Below are 16400 nucleotides of genomic sequence, written 5' to 3'. Positions count from 1 at the left end.
CACATTGTGAGCCTGTACCAAGTCAGTCTACCTCAACAAAGTGTTGTTAGTTGTTGTGTGTCTTTGTACGTCTGTTTTTTCAGAGGAGTTAGTTGTTGGTGGTTGATGTAGTCAGTTTGTACTGAACAGTTTTTTGCTGATTTTTAATATCCCTTTTTATGTTGAATTCATTATCTAAATCTATGTTCTCCAATCTATCCTTTATCACTGACATGGCCTCTAGTATTTAAAAAAAAGAGATCTTATGTACTCAACACATACATGAAATAATTCTATTTAGAATGTACCTGAACCACATTGCCATATTGAATGTCATTGCCAAGTTGTTTCTTATATTCTTGTTCATTCTGTTTTTTCTCCAACTCTGCAGCATGCTAAATATATAAAGATAAATTATCATTATATTCTCATTTTTCACAATATATCATAGCAACTCTGAAGATATAAACTGTTAAAAATTACATTATCGTTATCTTAAATTGTAACTATAAAACTGCAATTTATCACAAATATATATTGTACTAGTTTCACATGATATTCTGCAATGGCAAGATAATGAGGTATATGATACATATAGTAAGCAGATTAAGACCTTGAGTAAGTTTTTTAGTATAAGTTAACTATTCAATCTCTTCTTTTTTACCTGAAATTGTTCATTAAATATTTCTATGCATGATAAGCACATCATCTTTGTACTATTTTCCCTTGTTCTACTCCTGACATCACAAAACAAATAACAACGATATGCAGGTGTTATTAGCATGTTTTTAGTTAATTTTTCTCTTTCAGTGAGTGTATTATGTTTGTTAGTAAAGCTGTAACAATTGCCTGCAAGATTTTGTTACATTTGTGTTAATTCTGTCCCTTGTAAAAACTGGCAAAGCATTAGGTAAACTAGAGGCTCTAAAGAGCTTGTGTCGCTCACCTTGGTCTATGTGAATATTAAACAATGGACACAGATGGATTCATGACAAAATTGTGTTTTGGTGATGGTGATGTGTTTGTAGATCTTACTTTACTAAACATTCTTGCTGTTTACAATTATCCCTATCTATAACAGTATTTTCTGTGGAAAATGTTATTGAAAATCTTCAAATTTTAAGAAAATTGTTAAAAATTGACTATGAAGGGCAATAACTCCTTAGGGGGTCAATTGACTATTTTGGTCATACTGACTTATTTTTAGTTCTTACTTTACTGTACATTATTGCTGTTTACAGTTTATCTCTATCTATAATAATATTCAAGATTATAAATAACAAAAAAACAGCAAAATTTCCTCAAAATTACCAATTCAGGGGCAGCAACCTAACAACCGATAATCCCATTCATCTGAAAATTCCAGGGCAGATAGATCATGACCTGATCAACAATTTTACTTCCTGTCAGATTTGCTCTTAATGCTTTGGTTTTTGAGTTATAAGCCAAAAACTGCATTTTACCCCCATGTTCTATTTTTAGCCATGGCGGCCATCTTGGTTTGTTGGCCGAGTTACCGGACACATTTTTTCAACTAGATACCTCAATGATGATTATGGCTAAGTTTGGTTAAATTTGGCCCAGTAGTTTCAGAGAAGAAGATTTTTCTAAAAGATTACTAAGATTTACGAAAAATGGTTAAAAATTGACTATAAAGGGCAATAACTCCAAAAGCGGTCAACTGACCATTTTGGTCATGTTGACTTATTTGTAGATCTTACTTTGCTGAACATTATTGCTGTTTACAGTTTATCTCTATCTATAATAGTATTCAAGATAATAACCAAAAACAGCAAAATTTCCTTAAAATTACCATTTCAGGGGCAGCAACCCAACAACGAAATGTCCGATTCATTTGAAAATTTCAGGGCAGATAGATCTTGACCTGATGAACAATATTACCCCCGTGTCAGATTTGCTCTAAATGCTTTGGTTTTTGAGTTATAAGCCAAAAACTGCATTTTACCCCTATGTTCTATTTTTAGCCATGGCGGCCATCTTGGTTGGTTGGTTTTTAAACTAGATACCCCAATGATGATTGTGGCCAAGTTTGGTTAAATTTGGCCCAGTAGTTTCAGAGGAGAAGATTTTTGTAAAAGTTAACGCAGGACGACGACGGACGCCGGACGGCGACGGACGCCAAGTGATGAGAAAAGCTCACTTGGCCTTTCGGGCAGGTGAGCTAAAAAGGTGAAAAAAAAGATATTCAACTTAAAAGAAGCACACATTTCATTAAGTCTTTTAATACAGGATATTAGAAGTGGAAATCTGATCAAAAATCATTTGATTTTCATGCATAGTTATTATCTACAGAGTCTCATGAAATTCTTTTGTATGAATTCAGAGGAGCTGCCATGACAAACTGTTGCAGAAGTATATTAAGGTCAAAATGCTAAGTTCAAATGAGTCAAAGACATTAGTTTCGTAGGGTATAACAATTTAATAGAACTTTGTTCCTGGGGGTATGATAAGTTGTAGAAAGCAAGCTGGATATAATGTAGCTCAGCAGATACCCCAGCTTTTGTTATCCATACATAAATAATAAAGTGATAGTTTTTTATTAACATTAAGTGTAGTCAAAACAAATAACTAATTATATTTTGTAAAGGTAAGCTTGGTCTTCCAATTAAAATTCAAGGCAATATTACCTTTTTTTTAAAGAATAAGGAGACCCAAGTGTGACTGGGGAATAGAAATATTGTCACTAAATATTGGCACTAAAACCTGTTTGTGAGATGTAAAATTTCTCTACCATGTCTTGGCAGAATGGAGATGTTAAATCCTAATCTTTGTGTAGAAATAGAGGGCTACACTTCCTGCAGATAAGAACCCTTGCAACAACAGTTTTTTGCAAGACTGAAGTCCCTATATATATTCAATTTACCCTGATTTACCAGTGGCATTTCAAATTTACCAACCTTTATCCTAGTTGACCCCTATTGGAGGCCCTATACCTGTTGTACGAATTATTAATTTATTCCCATCCTTTATATACATGCAATGTCTGCCAGTGGACATTAAACAACCAACAATCAATCATTATGCAATCTGATAGATATCTCAACAAATATACTAGTAGTACCTAAAATACGATACTTTATGGAATTAATTGGAATATTGTTGCATATAGATGAGTACATAACTATAAGGTGGTATTGTATCTAGGATAGTCAGAAAAACAAAAACAAAACTTCAGAAAATATAAGAACTTGTAGTTTTGACAACTTAGCTTTTAATTTTGAGATTCTTTGAATCTTTTCTGTTGGAATGCATAAGATGTTTTGATGATGGCAAATTCTAGTGATGTTATCACTTGCTTCAATTTCGGTTTTTTGTAATTTTTCCAAAAACAGTTTTCAATTGTATATAGTGAAAATTTAAGATTAAATTTTATCTACATAGAGGTGTAATCATATACTCAATTTTTGGCACAAAGCCACAAACATAATTGTTGGTGCATGTGAGTTGTGGCACAAAAGAAAACTTTTTATGCATACAGATTTCTCCCAAATAATCATGTAAAGCATTTAAAGCATAAGTTCGAATCTCGGCAGAAAGAACAAAAAATTGCTTCTGCAAATTTGCAGATTTATAAACATTGTTGTGCTGATTTAGAGTTGTTATGAATACAAATGTGTTTTCAGCTGTGTATCATCACCTTCACTGGTGATCCAATGGATGGATTTGTCATTAGTTGTCACATTGATCGAAATAATTATTTCTGTGACTGTATCTTATGATCCATTACAATAGATATTTAACTTGTCTGCAATCAATTCCACCATAATCATAATGCTTAATATATCATGTACAATTTTACAACTCTAGATTCTACTTACAAGGAACAGTAAAACTAAGCCACTGAAAGCTGAATTATAAGTTCACTCTAGGAGACCGAGTGATCTAGAGCGATGGAAACAGTGCAGGCAGTGTCGTCTCAATATCACAAAAGCATGAGTTGGAATCCAGATGTGGGAAGAACAAAAAATTGCTTTGGCAAGTTTGCAGATTTAACATTGTTATGCTGGTATTTTACTAATTTAGAGTTGATATGTAAAAAAGAATGTATATATAAAAATAAAATGCTTCACTGAGTGCAGCCTGATACAACCACAGAGGTTGAACCCTGAACAGTTGAGGCAAATTTGGACAAAACATTCAACCTTGATACTGTCTGAATTTGGATTGTGATAAAAGGTTTCTGATCTGACACAAAACAAATGTCAAGATCTTACAAATCTATTACGCCATACTGTGCAATTAAAGATTTCTTCTTGAAACTTTCAAAAATTTGAAATTTGAGAAATTATGAAAAAAAATTAAACCCTTTAAAAAATTGGAAGCCCCCCCCCCCAATCTTTTTGAATTCCCCCTTGAAGCAGTTACCCCCAAACTCCATCACAGCTTTTCCACTGTAGCATGGAACCTTGTAGTACAATTTCAGTGAGATCCATTCACTTAAACACAGGTTATTGTTTGGAAACTAGAAAAATGCTTGTGTTTAGCCCTTTTTCAGCCCCTAATTCCAGCATGAATTGGGCAATAACCCCTAAACTCAATCCCAGCCTTCCTTTTGTGATTTGGAACTTTGTGGTACAATGTCAGAGAAATTCATACACTTACACACAAGTTATTGTTCAGAAAATACAATAATGCTTGTTTTTGGCCCCTTTTTGGCCCTTAATTCCTAAACTGTTGGCACCATCATCCACAAAATCAATCCCAACCTTCCTTTTGTGGTATTGAACCTTCTTATTAAATTTCAAAGAGTTCCATTCATGTAAACTAAAGTTATTGTCCGGACGTCTTTGACGTCAACGAATGATCATACCATTATATGATCTAAAAAAATTTGCGGTCATAAAATTAAGAAAAAAACACAAGCACATGACCCCTTCACCGATGAATTATCTAAACTTATCACATATTTGTTACAAAAACGTTATGAAAACGTAAGGTTTTGCATAGAAATAACCTCAAAATTGTCCTCCACATGTTGCTGCCAGGAGCAAAAGTGGTTATTCGTTTTTGTGTCCCGATTCAAAATGATGTGAGGTTATTGCGTTCTTACCGACAATAGCGAACAATGTTTGAGTTTTTATTGAAATTATGAAACTTTTGCTACAATAGCTACTACTAACAATGTGCAACTAACTATTATAGATTTAGCCCAAGTTATGCCAAGTTATTGCTTTTATGTATTACCATATTCAATAAATTGCTTCGCAGAGCACAGCTTGATACGACCGCATAGGTCCCTAAACAGTTGGGCAAAAATGGACACAATATTAGCACTTGATGCAGGTCTGAATTCCCCACAGAACACTGTCCATGTTGCATGATCAATAAATGCTGTTTCTTATCAAAGTTGGTGAGGGATGAAGCATGATGATGAAGAATCATGAATAGATGATCACGTCTTTTCCTGGCTGTAGAGCATATATATGCTGGAAGATAGAGACATCTACCATAAAATTAAGAATGGAAATGGGTCATATTTCCATACATTTATGTTTCTGACCAGTTTCATACATTTAGGTTTCAGACCCGTTCCATACATTTAGGTTTCAGACCAGTTTCATACATTTATGTTCAAACCAGTTCCATACATTTAGGTTTCAGACTATAGTTTCAAACAGTTGGTTTTAAACAGTATTGGACTGAAAGGGTTTTAAACAGTTTTAATTCAACAAGTTCGGGTTAGGTTGATAGGTGTTGAAATTCGTTTTATGTAGTATAGTATTTGTTTCATATTTGATAGTGATAGTGTAAACTTTTTATTGACTTTAGAACTTTTGAATTGCTTTTCAAATCCCAGAAAACTGGTACGAACCAGAGGATAAAAATATCTAAACGTTCCCGCCCGGGTACACGTTACATTAGATTGGTTGGCATGATGATTGCCCTCAGGGCTCATGATATCCTTTTAACGTACAAACACTTATCCACTGTATATCGAACACATAACATTTAACAGTTATTAATAAAAATCAAAATAAAACTGAAATCTTGAGAGACCTATTAATCAACACAAAAGACAGATTGTACTTCATTTCATTTAATTTTTAAGAACAAAACAATTCATATACATGTACATGTTTTGTGAATTCATTCATTTTGGTGGATACAAACTTTCCTGGATTTATGAAAATTTGCATTTTTGTTGATGTTTGAGCTTTTTCAAAATCTGTAAAAAATGCATCTAGGAAATTTGTACTTCATTGAACATTTAAACTCATGGTCCACATGTACCCATACAATCCATAACAAATGGTATCCAATGATTAGTATTGAATCACCAGTACTTATACATGTATACTCAATAATTAACAATATAAAGTACTGTGGAATCATTTATTTTTTTCGTGGATACCAATTTTTGTGGATTGAGGAAAACTGGCATTTTTGTGGATATTTAATTTCTTTGTTTTGGCAAAGTCTGTATATATATATTCCTCTAGAAAACGTTTAATTCATTGAAAATTCAAATTCATGGTTTGAAAAAATCCAAGAAAATTGGTATCCAACTGATATTAATAAATCAACAGTATGACCCTTTTAAACAGTGACAAAGCTGGAATGTATAGGGAAACTTAAGCTCTAGGTTTAATTTTTTATGCATTTAAATTAACACAAACAAGGGCTGAAACAAGACACAAGGACAAAAAAACGATGTACAGTAAATAATCAGCCGTTAATAAAACTGAGATTTGGATTTATAAATGCTGGTCATATAGATAATTTTTCAAAGATGATGTCTTACACCAATCTTGTGTAAACAGTGTCCTCTAATAAAATAGTTAACTGACTTAAGGTAAACAAGCAACTTTACAATATCTACAAGTACAAGTAGAATACTAATAATATCTACACCCATAACCATAACTCAGATAGGTAAATGACTTTCAAATAAAATTCTGTACATTTAAATTTCAAAATTTTCAATTCTAGTTTAATGAAGATAAAATATTTAACAGGAGGTAAAATACATTTTACTTTGTTTAAGAACACTTTCTGTTGTGGTTATTTGCTAGCTATATATAGATAAAGCAGGACTTACTGGAGTTTAAGAGAAGGCTAATGGGTATTAAACAAAGATTTACACTCAAGGCTAACTTTGATTTGTACTGCAGAAAAATACTGTAATACCACTTTTCTCTGTGGATATATCCACAATCAGGGTTTTTTAATGGACGGAAAATAAGTCTGATTTTTTTTTCTAAAATTTTAATGGCTATTAGTAGTTGCTGATCATGAAGGTTAAAAAAACAATACATCAGTTAAATGTCAAGAAAAGATCAACATTTTTTGTTTGACCAACAAACCTGTTGAAGTGCTCGAGAAACCTTGTGTCCTTTCCCCAGTTATGATGAAGGAAAGAGTTGATATTTTTTAACAATGACCTTATATTATATATTATCATTTTTTATGTTACCTCTGTAGTGTAATTGCCCCGGAGTTCTAGGGGGTTTCCCAAACCTGTAGCAAGGGTACTGGTATATCACCGAGGGATCCGAAGGGACACATGACATGACGTAACAGTTGGGTACTTCCAGCCTCTTCCTCGATGACATCGCTCTCACCACGGAACGAGCAAGGCAATGCGCCTAATATCTGGGACTAGACGAGGTTAGCTGGGACTGACACCTTGTAGGAAGGTAAAGGCACTCTAACACTAAGCATAGCTTGTACCAACCCTCGGGTAACCATAGAGCTCAGCGAGACAGGCCAAATAACACTTTACTGGTAGTTGCGGGTGGTTTAAATTTTGGTCCTGCAGGGGATTGGACGCCATTTTGGCATCACTCCAAAATTTTGAGTGCCTACAGTCAAACCTGAATATCAATGTTTTGTCTAAGGGAGACAAACCAGGTCCGGTGGTTTACTTTTGAGGTGAAAGTGAGTAGAAATACATCGTTTTGTATAGTGTTTTTGGGCTGAGAAAAACTTTTTGAAAAGTTTGCTTTTGTGATAGCGAGGTCACGTGAGTCGCGCGATCTGGACGCCATCTTGGATTCTGTTGACAGATGTAAACAAACGGATGTAAACAAACACAAGAGCAGTTGCTTTTATAGTGTTCTGTTGTATATTTTATTATTGACTTGAGTTTTTATTGAATAAAGAATTATTGTTGATTAGTGTATATATATTGAGTTGTGAATTATATTGAAATAATTATAAAGTCAAATAAATTTGTATAACTTTGTAAAAGTACAAAGTCATTATGCAGGGGTATATGATCAAGCCTGATCATGTGATAATTGATATGGACCCAGAGGAGTGTCACGATACAGATTTAAAGGGTACAAATATTTCATGCATCCTACAGGATGAGGCACCACCTTATCGCCCTGTCCCGAGAGATAAACAGACAGAAGATCTGCAAGATTTCAATTCTGACATAAAACAATGGTTAGAAGAATGCGATACTCAAGATGAGGTAGAATCATCTTGCTCAGAGGAAGGAGCCTGCTCCAGTCTTGAATGGGACAAACGTTGCCTAGAACAGCTACAAAGGCGTTCTGAACATTTAACTATGTTAGAGCAGTCACATGGTGCAGCACCACAAGAGAGTCTCTCTTCAGAGAGTTTGAACTCGGACCTGAATGTTTGTAACAATGAGTATCGTACTCCACCACCAAGGACCAACATGGTTGTACACCCTCAACCAGAGAGTCAACAGGACGGTAATGTCCTAAAACAACCAAATGACAGAATGTTTACACCGCTTAGCCAGACCTGGCATACTCCACACCCTGTAGTCAATCAACAGGAGGATTGTAACCATCAACAAGAGGTGCAACACCCTCCACCAAGATATAACAGCCCTGGACCAACTATTGATTATAAACAACAACCAAGATTTTTACATACACCTACACCTGACCATGTTCACTTTTCACCAAGTGTACAACATGAGCACCACAATGTCAACCAATATCAACATGACTTCAACAGTCTTCACAGACTGGAAGTCAACCAGAGTCAACAACCGACCGTACAAAGTCAGATTGATATACATAGTTGTCCAACCAACCAACATCCAGGCTTCAATAAGGTTCAACAAAGAGTGCAAATGCAACAGAAAGTACAATGCCTACAACAACGGCTAGACCAGCTTCAACAAGGGGTCATTAACTATGCACAGCCTGTGCAACAACAACATCTAGCTGCAGCGCCGGTTTTTATACCTCAACAGCGGCTACAACAACAGGTTAGTGAAGTTGTTCAACAACCAAATTATCCAGAACCAAGGTTTCAACCACCAAGTTCTGTAACAAGAATTCAACAACATAAGATGATTGGTCATTCAACTTCTATGTTTCAACCTCCTAGAGGTGGACCACCGCCACAAGCACAAACAAATGTAATGCCTTACAACCAACAATGCATACCTGGTTTAACGTACCCAAGTATGGGTCAGCCTAACCTTTCAGGCTATCAGCCACAACCATTACATGTGCCTCAGTTACCTATACCTGGCACACAGCAGCAACCTCCACCACCAGGAGCACCTAAGCCGCATTACAACCAACCTTCAGTAAAACAGAAGGAATATAATCGTGATTACTATGGGAGACAACGAAGAAGTGATCCTAGACATAAATATACAGGTGATTCTGACACGTCATATGTTTCAGCATACCGTCAGACCAGAACAAAGCAGAGGTCAGAACCTGAGTACAACAGACCTCAAGAGAATCAACAGCGTGATTTCTCACCTTTAAGAAGTGTAAGGAGTTTTCCATTACACCGTAGTCGTTCTAGTCCTAGAAGGTCTAGAGGGTCTAGTGACTCCCAGTCAGAATCTGACACAGCTATGCAAAGTTCTACAAGTAGTCAGGAAAGTAGAAAAAAGAAGAAAATAGAGAACAGACAATTTCTGTCCTCGATTCCAAAAACGCTCCGCTATAGTGGGAAGGGCAACTGGAAAGCCTTTCATACCAAGTTTTCTGTTTATGCTAAAATCGCTGAGTGGACAGATGAACAAAAAAGGGAACAGCTCTGCTGGTGTCTAGATGATGCAGCCAGTGAGTATTACACCTTACTCCTGGAAAACAACAAAACAGCAAGTTTTACTGATATCATATCTAATATGAACAAGAGATTTGGTCATCAAGAACTGCCAGAAACCTCACAGGTTCAGTTCCAGACAAGTGCCCAAGGAGAAAATGAGACCTTGGAGGAGTGGTCGGAAAGAGTGTTGACTCTCGCCACTAGAGCATATAGCAGGTACAGTGAACAACTAATGACTGAACAGGCAATCATGAGGTTTTGTCAGGGTTGTAATGATACAGTTGCTGGAACAGAAGCTTGTATCTCTAAACCAAAGTCCATGGATGCAGCCTTGGATATGATTAGATGGTGTCAGTACACTAGAAAGGCAGTCAGTGCCATTCAGAAAACTAGCAAGGAGGAGGAATCTCTTTCAGAGAAGTCTGTTAACTCACCAGTAGTTCTTGGTGTAGGTAGCACCAAGTCCAGTATGGATAATCATCTCTCTCGCATAGAGGAGTATATAGAGAAAATGATGTCCGCAGTAACCAGTTTGGTTCAGGAACAATCAGCCAAACAGGGAACCAGTCCAAATTCTAGGTCACCTAACCAAGACAACAGGTATTCTGATTATTCGCCTAGACGTAATAATGGCAGCAGTCGTGGGCGAGGGAATAATTCAGGTGACAGGAGATATACCAGACGTGATTATTATAATAACGAATGCTTTAATTGTCACCAGCAAAGTCATTATATCAAAGACTGTCCAGATCTATATGTACAAGATACAAGACAGTCAGTACACAAAGAGCCAACATCTCAACAAGTATCTTTTAATGAGAATAACAAAGATGATTTTTATGATTCCGAAGGAGTAGTGTCTGGAATCGGTACAGTGAGATCACTAGGAGCAGCCAAACTCTTTAGAGTTGAGGTTAAGATTGCAGGAAAGAAAGTACTTGCTCTAGTTGATTCTGGTTCTGAAGTTACTATTCTAAAGGACACATTTTTTGACACTTTAGAGCCTAAGCCCTTTGTTATCAGGGAGACCACCATGTATGGTGCGGGTACCAACATGACAATGTCATGCAGGCTTACTAGTCCTATTAAGTTCAAGATTGGAGATATACAGTTCAATCAACAACTGTATGTAGCTCCAGTTTCATGTGACATGATACTGGGATGGGACTTTATCATGCATAATAGAGTTGTCATGAATATTAGAGAATTAACATTAACTGTACAGAATAGGAACATGCCACTAACACTAGGAGGTGAAAATATAACTCATGAACCTAATGTCAACGTTGTTCATGGAAAGAACACTTCAGATTCATCTTCAGATGAGAAACCCAGAACAGAAGGGTCAACACAGAGGTTCCCAGCCAGCAGGCAAAGTGCTGAATTTTATTTAGAAACAGTCATTCCTCAAGTAGAGTCTAACCTAGGCATGATGGCCTCAACGTCTACCCAGAAATCTGAGGAAAGAGGAACACAGGAAGAGCCTGATCAATGTAGAGACAATAAAGATCAGTGCTGTACTAACAAGGAAGAATCCAGAGGAAACCTTGGGTTTTATACTTGTCCTAAAAGTGGAAAAAAGGAGAGGACATGTATTCAAAGTCGAACAGACCGTAAATGTCTTGTAAAGAACTGCCCAGTAGTGGTAGATAGAAGAGACGTAAAACGACATTGTTTTGAAGAACATCTTTCTGATATCTTTCAGACATATCATGCCAAAAGACTGATGGAGGACAGAAGATTTCACCAACATAGAGCTTATGTGGTTATGCTCATAGCAAAATGGTTAACCAGGCAGGAAACAGTGACTGCCAAAGACTTGGTGAATTTCCTCAATGAGAAGTCTTTTGTGCCTCGCTCTACACATGTTACAGGGATACAGATGCAAGTCCATCGTACAGTTTGTAAAGAGATGGGATGGACAGATTATTTCAGGTATAGTTTGAGACCAGTAAACAGCCCTGCTTGTTTACTCAATTGGAGAGTCCTAACTTCTGTTCTTCACTTTTTAACGCCTGAACAACAAGATATGGTAGCTGAAGGATTTAACTACAATCCTAGAAACCCTCCAGAACCTGAGGAACTTGCTCAGATGAATGGCAGTTTTTGGCCAGTGTTTGTTGATAAAACTCAAATTGAGTCAGCAATCCTTCAAAAAGAAGAGGAGGAAGACAATTTTGGGTCTCAACAAGAAGAACGTACCATAGTAATGGATGAACCAGAAGAAATTCACTATGAGAGTGAAAATTTGAACGTCAGCTCTACTAGCTATAGTCTTGTAGAGAATAAGAACAAAAAGAGAAAATTGCAGTCCAGTATTGAGAACAATGACACGGATGCACACCATGCTTTGGAGAATGAAACCGCAATTCTCCTGGGAAGCCAAATTTCACAACTAGCTGAATCCCAGGTAGAGCCTTCTTCTTCGCAGATCAAGTCGAGACAGAGCCCTCAAGTTCTTACAATTGTGGTTATACAGTATGGAGGTTTGCAGTGTATGGCAAGTGTAAGTTCTATGACGGAACTGTACAATGTAGTAACAGAACGTTTCAATGAAAGTGGGAATGTTTCACTGATCTGTGAAGGATCAGTCTTACATGACAGTGTACGCTTTGACCTGTTAGGTCACCGTCCTCACATTGAGGTGAGGCGCCTTCAGTAGTTAAATTGTCAAAACAGAACAGTTTTCCCAGTTTGGGATTTAATGCCTTTGAAATGGTGTTGAGTGTGAACCATTGTTATATTTTATGTGATTTTTATTAGTTTTTTGCTTCACACTCTCACATATATATAGTGTACAGATATGTTAAATAGATGCAACGGATATTAGAGCGGTGTAATGACCCTGATATTATGTAAATTTTGGTGATAATAGCTGTTACAGTAGTAAAATAGTTAAATGCATCCTTATATAGAGGCACTATAGATAGATGGGATTTCTGACAAGAGTCAAATTATTTATGGTCATGTTCATCCTTCCCAGTTATGTATAAAGATATACATGTTAGTAGTTTCATTTGGAAATTCAGGGCGGTATTAATGAACTTGTCATTTGGACATTGAGATTGTTTTATATTGTGCATTTATATTATAAAGTATGATTATTTGTCAGTTCAGGTCTGAACAGTTGATACATGTACATGCATGTGAACATTACACAGAGTCAGGGATTTAAGACGTGTTGAGCACGCAGTTTTTCTTCTTGTAGCAAGATCCGTGTCCAGGACTTTATAAGTTGGAATAGCATATGGCTATGGTCGACGTGGAGTTCGGCTGTTATTTGTCCTGAAGAACCTGTTGAGGTTGGCACCCTGTGGCAACTCTGGTGTGTAAATTGTTGGGAGTTTGGTACTCCATAGATAAGATAGCTGTTCAGAGCTCGATTTTCATGTTTATTTTTACATGGGTAATTAAATATTTATTTTTTTTCTTGGGAAAGATTAAGTTTTTTCAATTTTCCCCTTATCCAGGATTAAGGGGGGTGGATAGTTTACATACCCTGTGTAAAGGTTAATTAGTAAAAGACGCTGCCAGTCTTACCCTTGGGAATTTTAGTAATATTATACAGTCGTTTTTGTCAGAACTGTAGTTCCTCCTTTTTAAGATGGAGGGGGGTGTAGTGTAATTGCCCCGGAGTTCTAGGGGGTTTCCCAAACCTGTAGCAAGGGTACTGGTATATCACCGAGGGATCCGAAGGGACACATGACATGACGTAACAGTTGGGTACTTCCAGCCTCTTCCTCGATGACATCGCTCTCACCACGGAACGAGCAAGGCAATGCGCCTGATATCTGGGACTAGACGAGGTTAGCTGGGACTGACACCTTGTAGGAAGGTAAAGGCACTCTAACACTAAGCATAGCTTGTACCAACCCTCGGGTAACCATAGAGCTCAGCGAGACAGGCCAAATAACACTTTACCTCTAATATATTTTTACTATTGCTGGTAATATTGAAGACCCTGCTAATTAGAAGTGAAAGATTGAATTTGCTCTAAAACATCTTTGTAAATTTGAACTTGAAGTCTTTTCTTTCTAATCTTTAAATATTCAAAGAATTGTCATGGATTGCAGATATTTGATAGTCACAACAGTTACTATGATACATTTGCAATGATTTTGAGCTTAAAAACAAACTGCACACAAACCTTTTGTTAAAAACTCATAATTGCAATCTTTATGTCTTATCTGGTTTTATTGTGATGCTAGATTGCTGTGTTATTGATGTCAAATGTCTATATTTGTTCGTGTGGAAGACATGGACATATATAGGTAAATCAAGGAAATTTAAGTTACTGTTTCAAAAGAAACTTCTAAAAAATACCTCACATACATATTACTTCTTGAAAACAACTACAATTACTTCAGTTTTGAGTACATATATATGATGAATCAGAAGACAGACAGTCAATTACTGTAAACCAAATAATTTTCGCGGATACTTTATTTCGCGTTTTACCCTCTTCACGGCTTTTTGATTTTGCGTTTTCCTAATTTACTTGATGTATTTTGATTAGGAATGATCCTGGTTTTACATATCCGCAACTATTTATATTTGCGTTATTTTTCTACTTGTTAAAGTCACGAAAATAAATTGCTTGCAAAAATAAGTTGGTTTACAGCATATAACATTTCAATTGATTCTATCGTACAGTAACTATAATATTTATCAATAAACATGTTTATGAAAACAACTGAAGAAAATATAAACTTTTTATTATCTTATCTTACTAATTCAAAATAAGCTCACATAACGTTTCTTCAAAATGTCATATAGTATAACAGAACATCATCATTTCTGAACTTAATTCATGTAATAAGCTCAAGTCAGTAGAGCTTTTCAAATGTAACTACTTGAGTTCAAATGAAAGCTAATCATGATCGTATTAAACAAACGAACTTCCATCACACCTAACTTATAAATGCTCTAGGTCCTTTTATTTTTTTTCTCTATTAAATAAAATAAAATTAATTGGAATGGATAAGACCTTTGTTAATTTGAAGTCTTAGGTATTATCCATCAAAGAAGTATAAGTTCGGTAATGGTCATATTTGGCCCAAATTATAAAGTTCAATGCTACAAGATATAAAATGTTTCAAGTTGACTTAAAGACATGTGAGAAAGATGTATAGAACAATTTCTGTCACAGTTTTATTCTAAAACGTTGATTTTTACATCCAAGTTAGGTCAAAATAAGGGATTTTGGCGAAATTTGACAAAATCGGCTGTTGGGACCAAAATGCCCAAAATCAATCCCAACCTTCCTTTTGTGGTCATAAACCTTGTGTTTAAATTTCATAGATTTCTATTAACTTAAACTAAAGTTATAGTGCGAACACCACTGTCTTCAGACGACGACGATGCCAATGTAAAATTAACTTTAACAACTGGACCACAAAAATGAGGTCAAGATCAGATGACACCTGCCGGAGGTGGACATGCATGTACACCTTACAATCATTTCATGCACCAAATACAGTAGACTTTTTGCATATAGTATCTAATATAAAGACTTGACTATGAAAACTTAATCCATGAAATTGTGTGAAGGCCAGATGAAAACTGTGTGACAGGCATGAGGATCCAGACCTTGCAAGTTACGCACAAACGGAATATAGTTATCCTATTACTCATAAGACAAGTTAAAGCAACTTTATACCATGAATAATTTAACTTGAGCTTTGGGTACTAAATATTTTTAAACCAATTTAAAGAATGGTCATGATAAATGGGCCACAGAATTAGCTTGCAAGTATTTTTACGTTTCCAATTTTAGTCTCAGGATTTTCTTGTATTCCCTTTTATTTGTTTTAACTAGGTACCCAAAAATCAGTACAAACTGATTAATTGACATTCAATGACTTGGTCTTTTATAAATGTGATTTTCTTTACAAAGGATACATTCAGTTATTTTGGTATGTTCTGTAATGTCAATCAATGAAGAGATGCATTTGCATAACATACTTTTTTTAAATGCTGTGTCAAGCCTTAAAGGAAATCTAATGAAATAAATATAAACAAATGCTACACACAATTTCACCTTCATTAGTAATTAATTAATGTGTTTATATCTCAAGCTATCATGCATTTTCATCTTACTGTGTATATTTTTTTTAATCAAGCTGATCAAACATTTCTGTGTCATTTAGTCTATTGTGGAGAGTTGTCTCATTGGCAATCATACCACATCTTCTTATATAGCACAACTGATGATCGATCAATATATCTTATCAAACATTTTAAATCATTAATTTTCAATGTGTGATGAGAAATTGTTTTATGTTAGTAAGTTTTATAATAATTTAATACAAACCAGGTGCTCCGCAGGGCGCAGCTTTATACGACCGCAGAGGTCGAACCCTGAACAGTTGGGGCAAGTATGGACAAAACATTCTAGCGTGATA

The 16400-nt window shown here is 35.7% G+C and overlaps 1 protein-coding gene and 1 long non-coding RNA gene across 4 annotated transcripts in view; both read right to left on the bottom strand.

Moving 5' to 3' along the window:
- The window catches only part of LOC143079481 (inositol 1,4,5-trisphosphate-gated calcium channel ITPR1-like), a 283048-nt gene that overhangs the window by 227211 nt on the left and 39437 nt on the right, over window positions 1-16400 (bottom strand). For all 3 annotated transcript variants that reach the window (XM_076254840.1, XM_076254849.1, XM_076254857.1), the window contains exon 5: window positions 288-374. In XM_076254840.1, coding sequence (XP_076110955.1) covers window positions 288-374 — 87 coding nt within the window. The remainder of the gene's footprint in view (window positions 1-287; window positions 375-16400) is intronic.
- Window positions 6016-16302, bottom strand: LOC143079509 (uncharacterized). The gene is made up of 2 exons (XR_012979423.1): window positions 13918-16302; window positions 6016-7414 (listed from the first exon to the last, which is right to left on the bottom strand). It is a non-coding gene; the product is annotated as an uncharacterized LOC143079509 (long non-coding RNA).

The sequence above is a fragment of the Mytilus galloprovincialis genome, chromosome 1 (assembly GCF_965363235.1).
Source record: "Mytilus galloprovincialis chromosome 1, xbMytGall1.hap1.1, whole genome shotgun sequence".
Classification (NCBI taxonomy): domain Eukaryota; kingdom Metazoa; phylum Mollusca; class Bivalvia; order Mytilida; family Mytilidae; genus Mytilus; species Mytilus galloprovincialis.
This window is presented reverse-complemented; position numbering and strand designations above follow the sequence as displayed.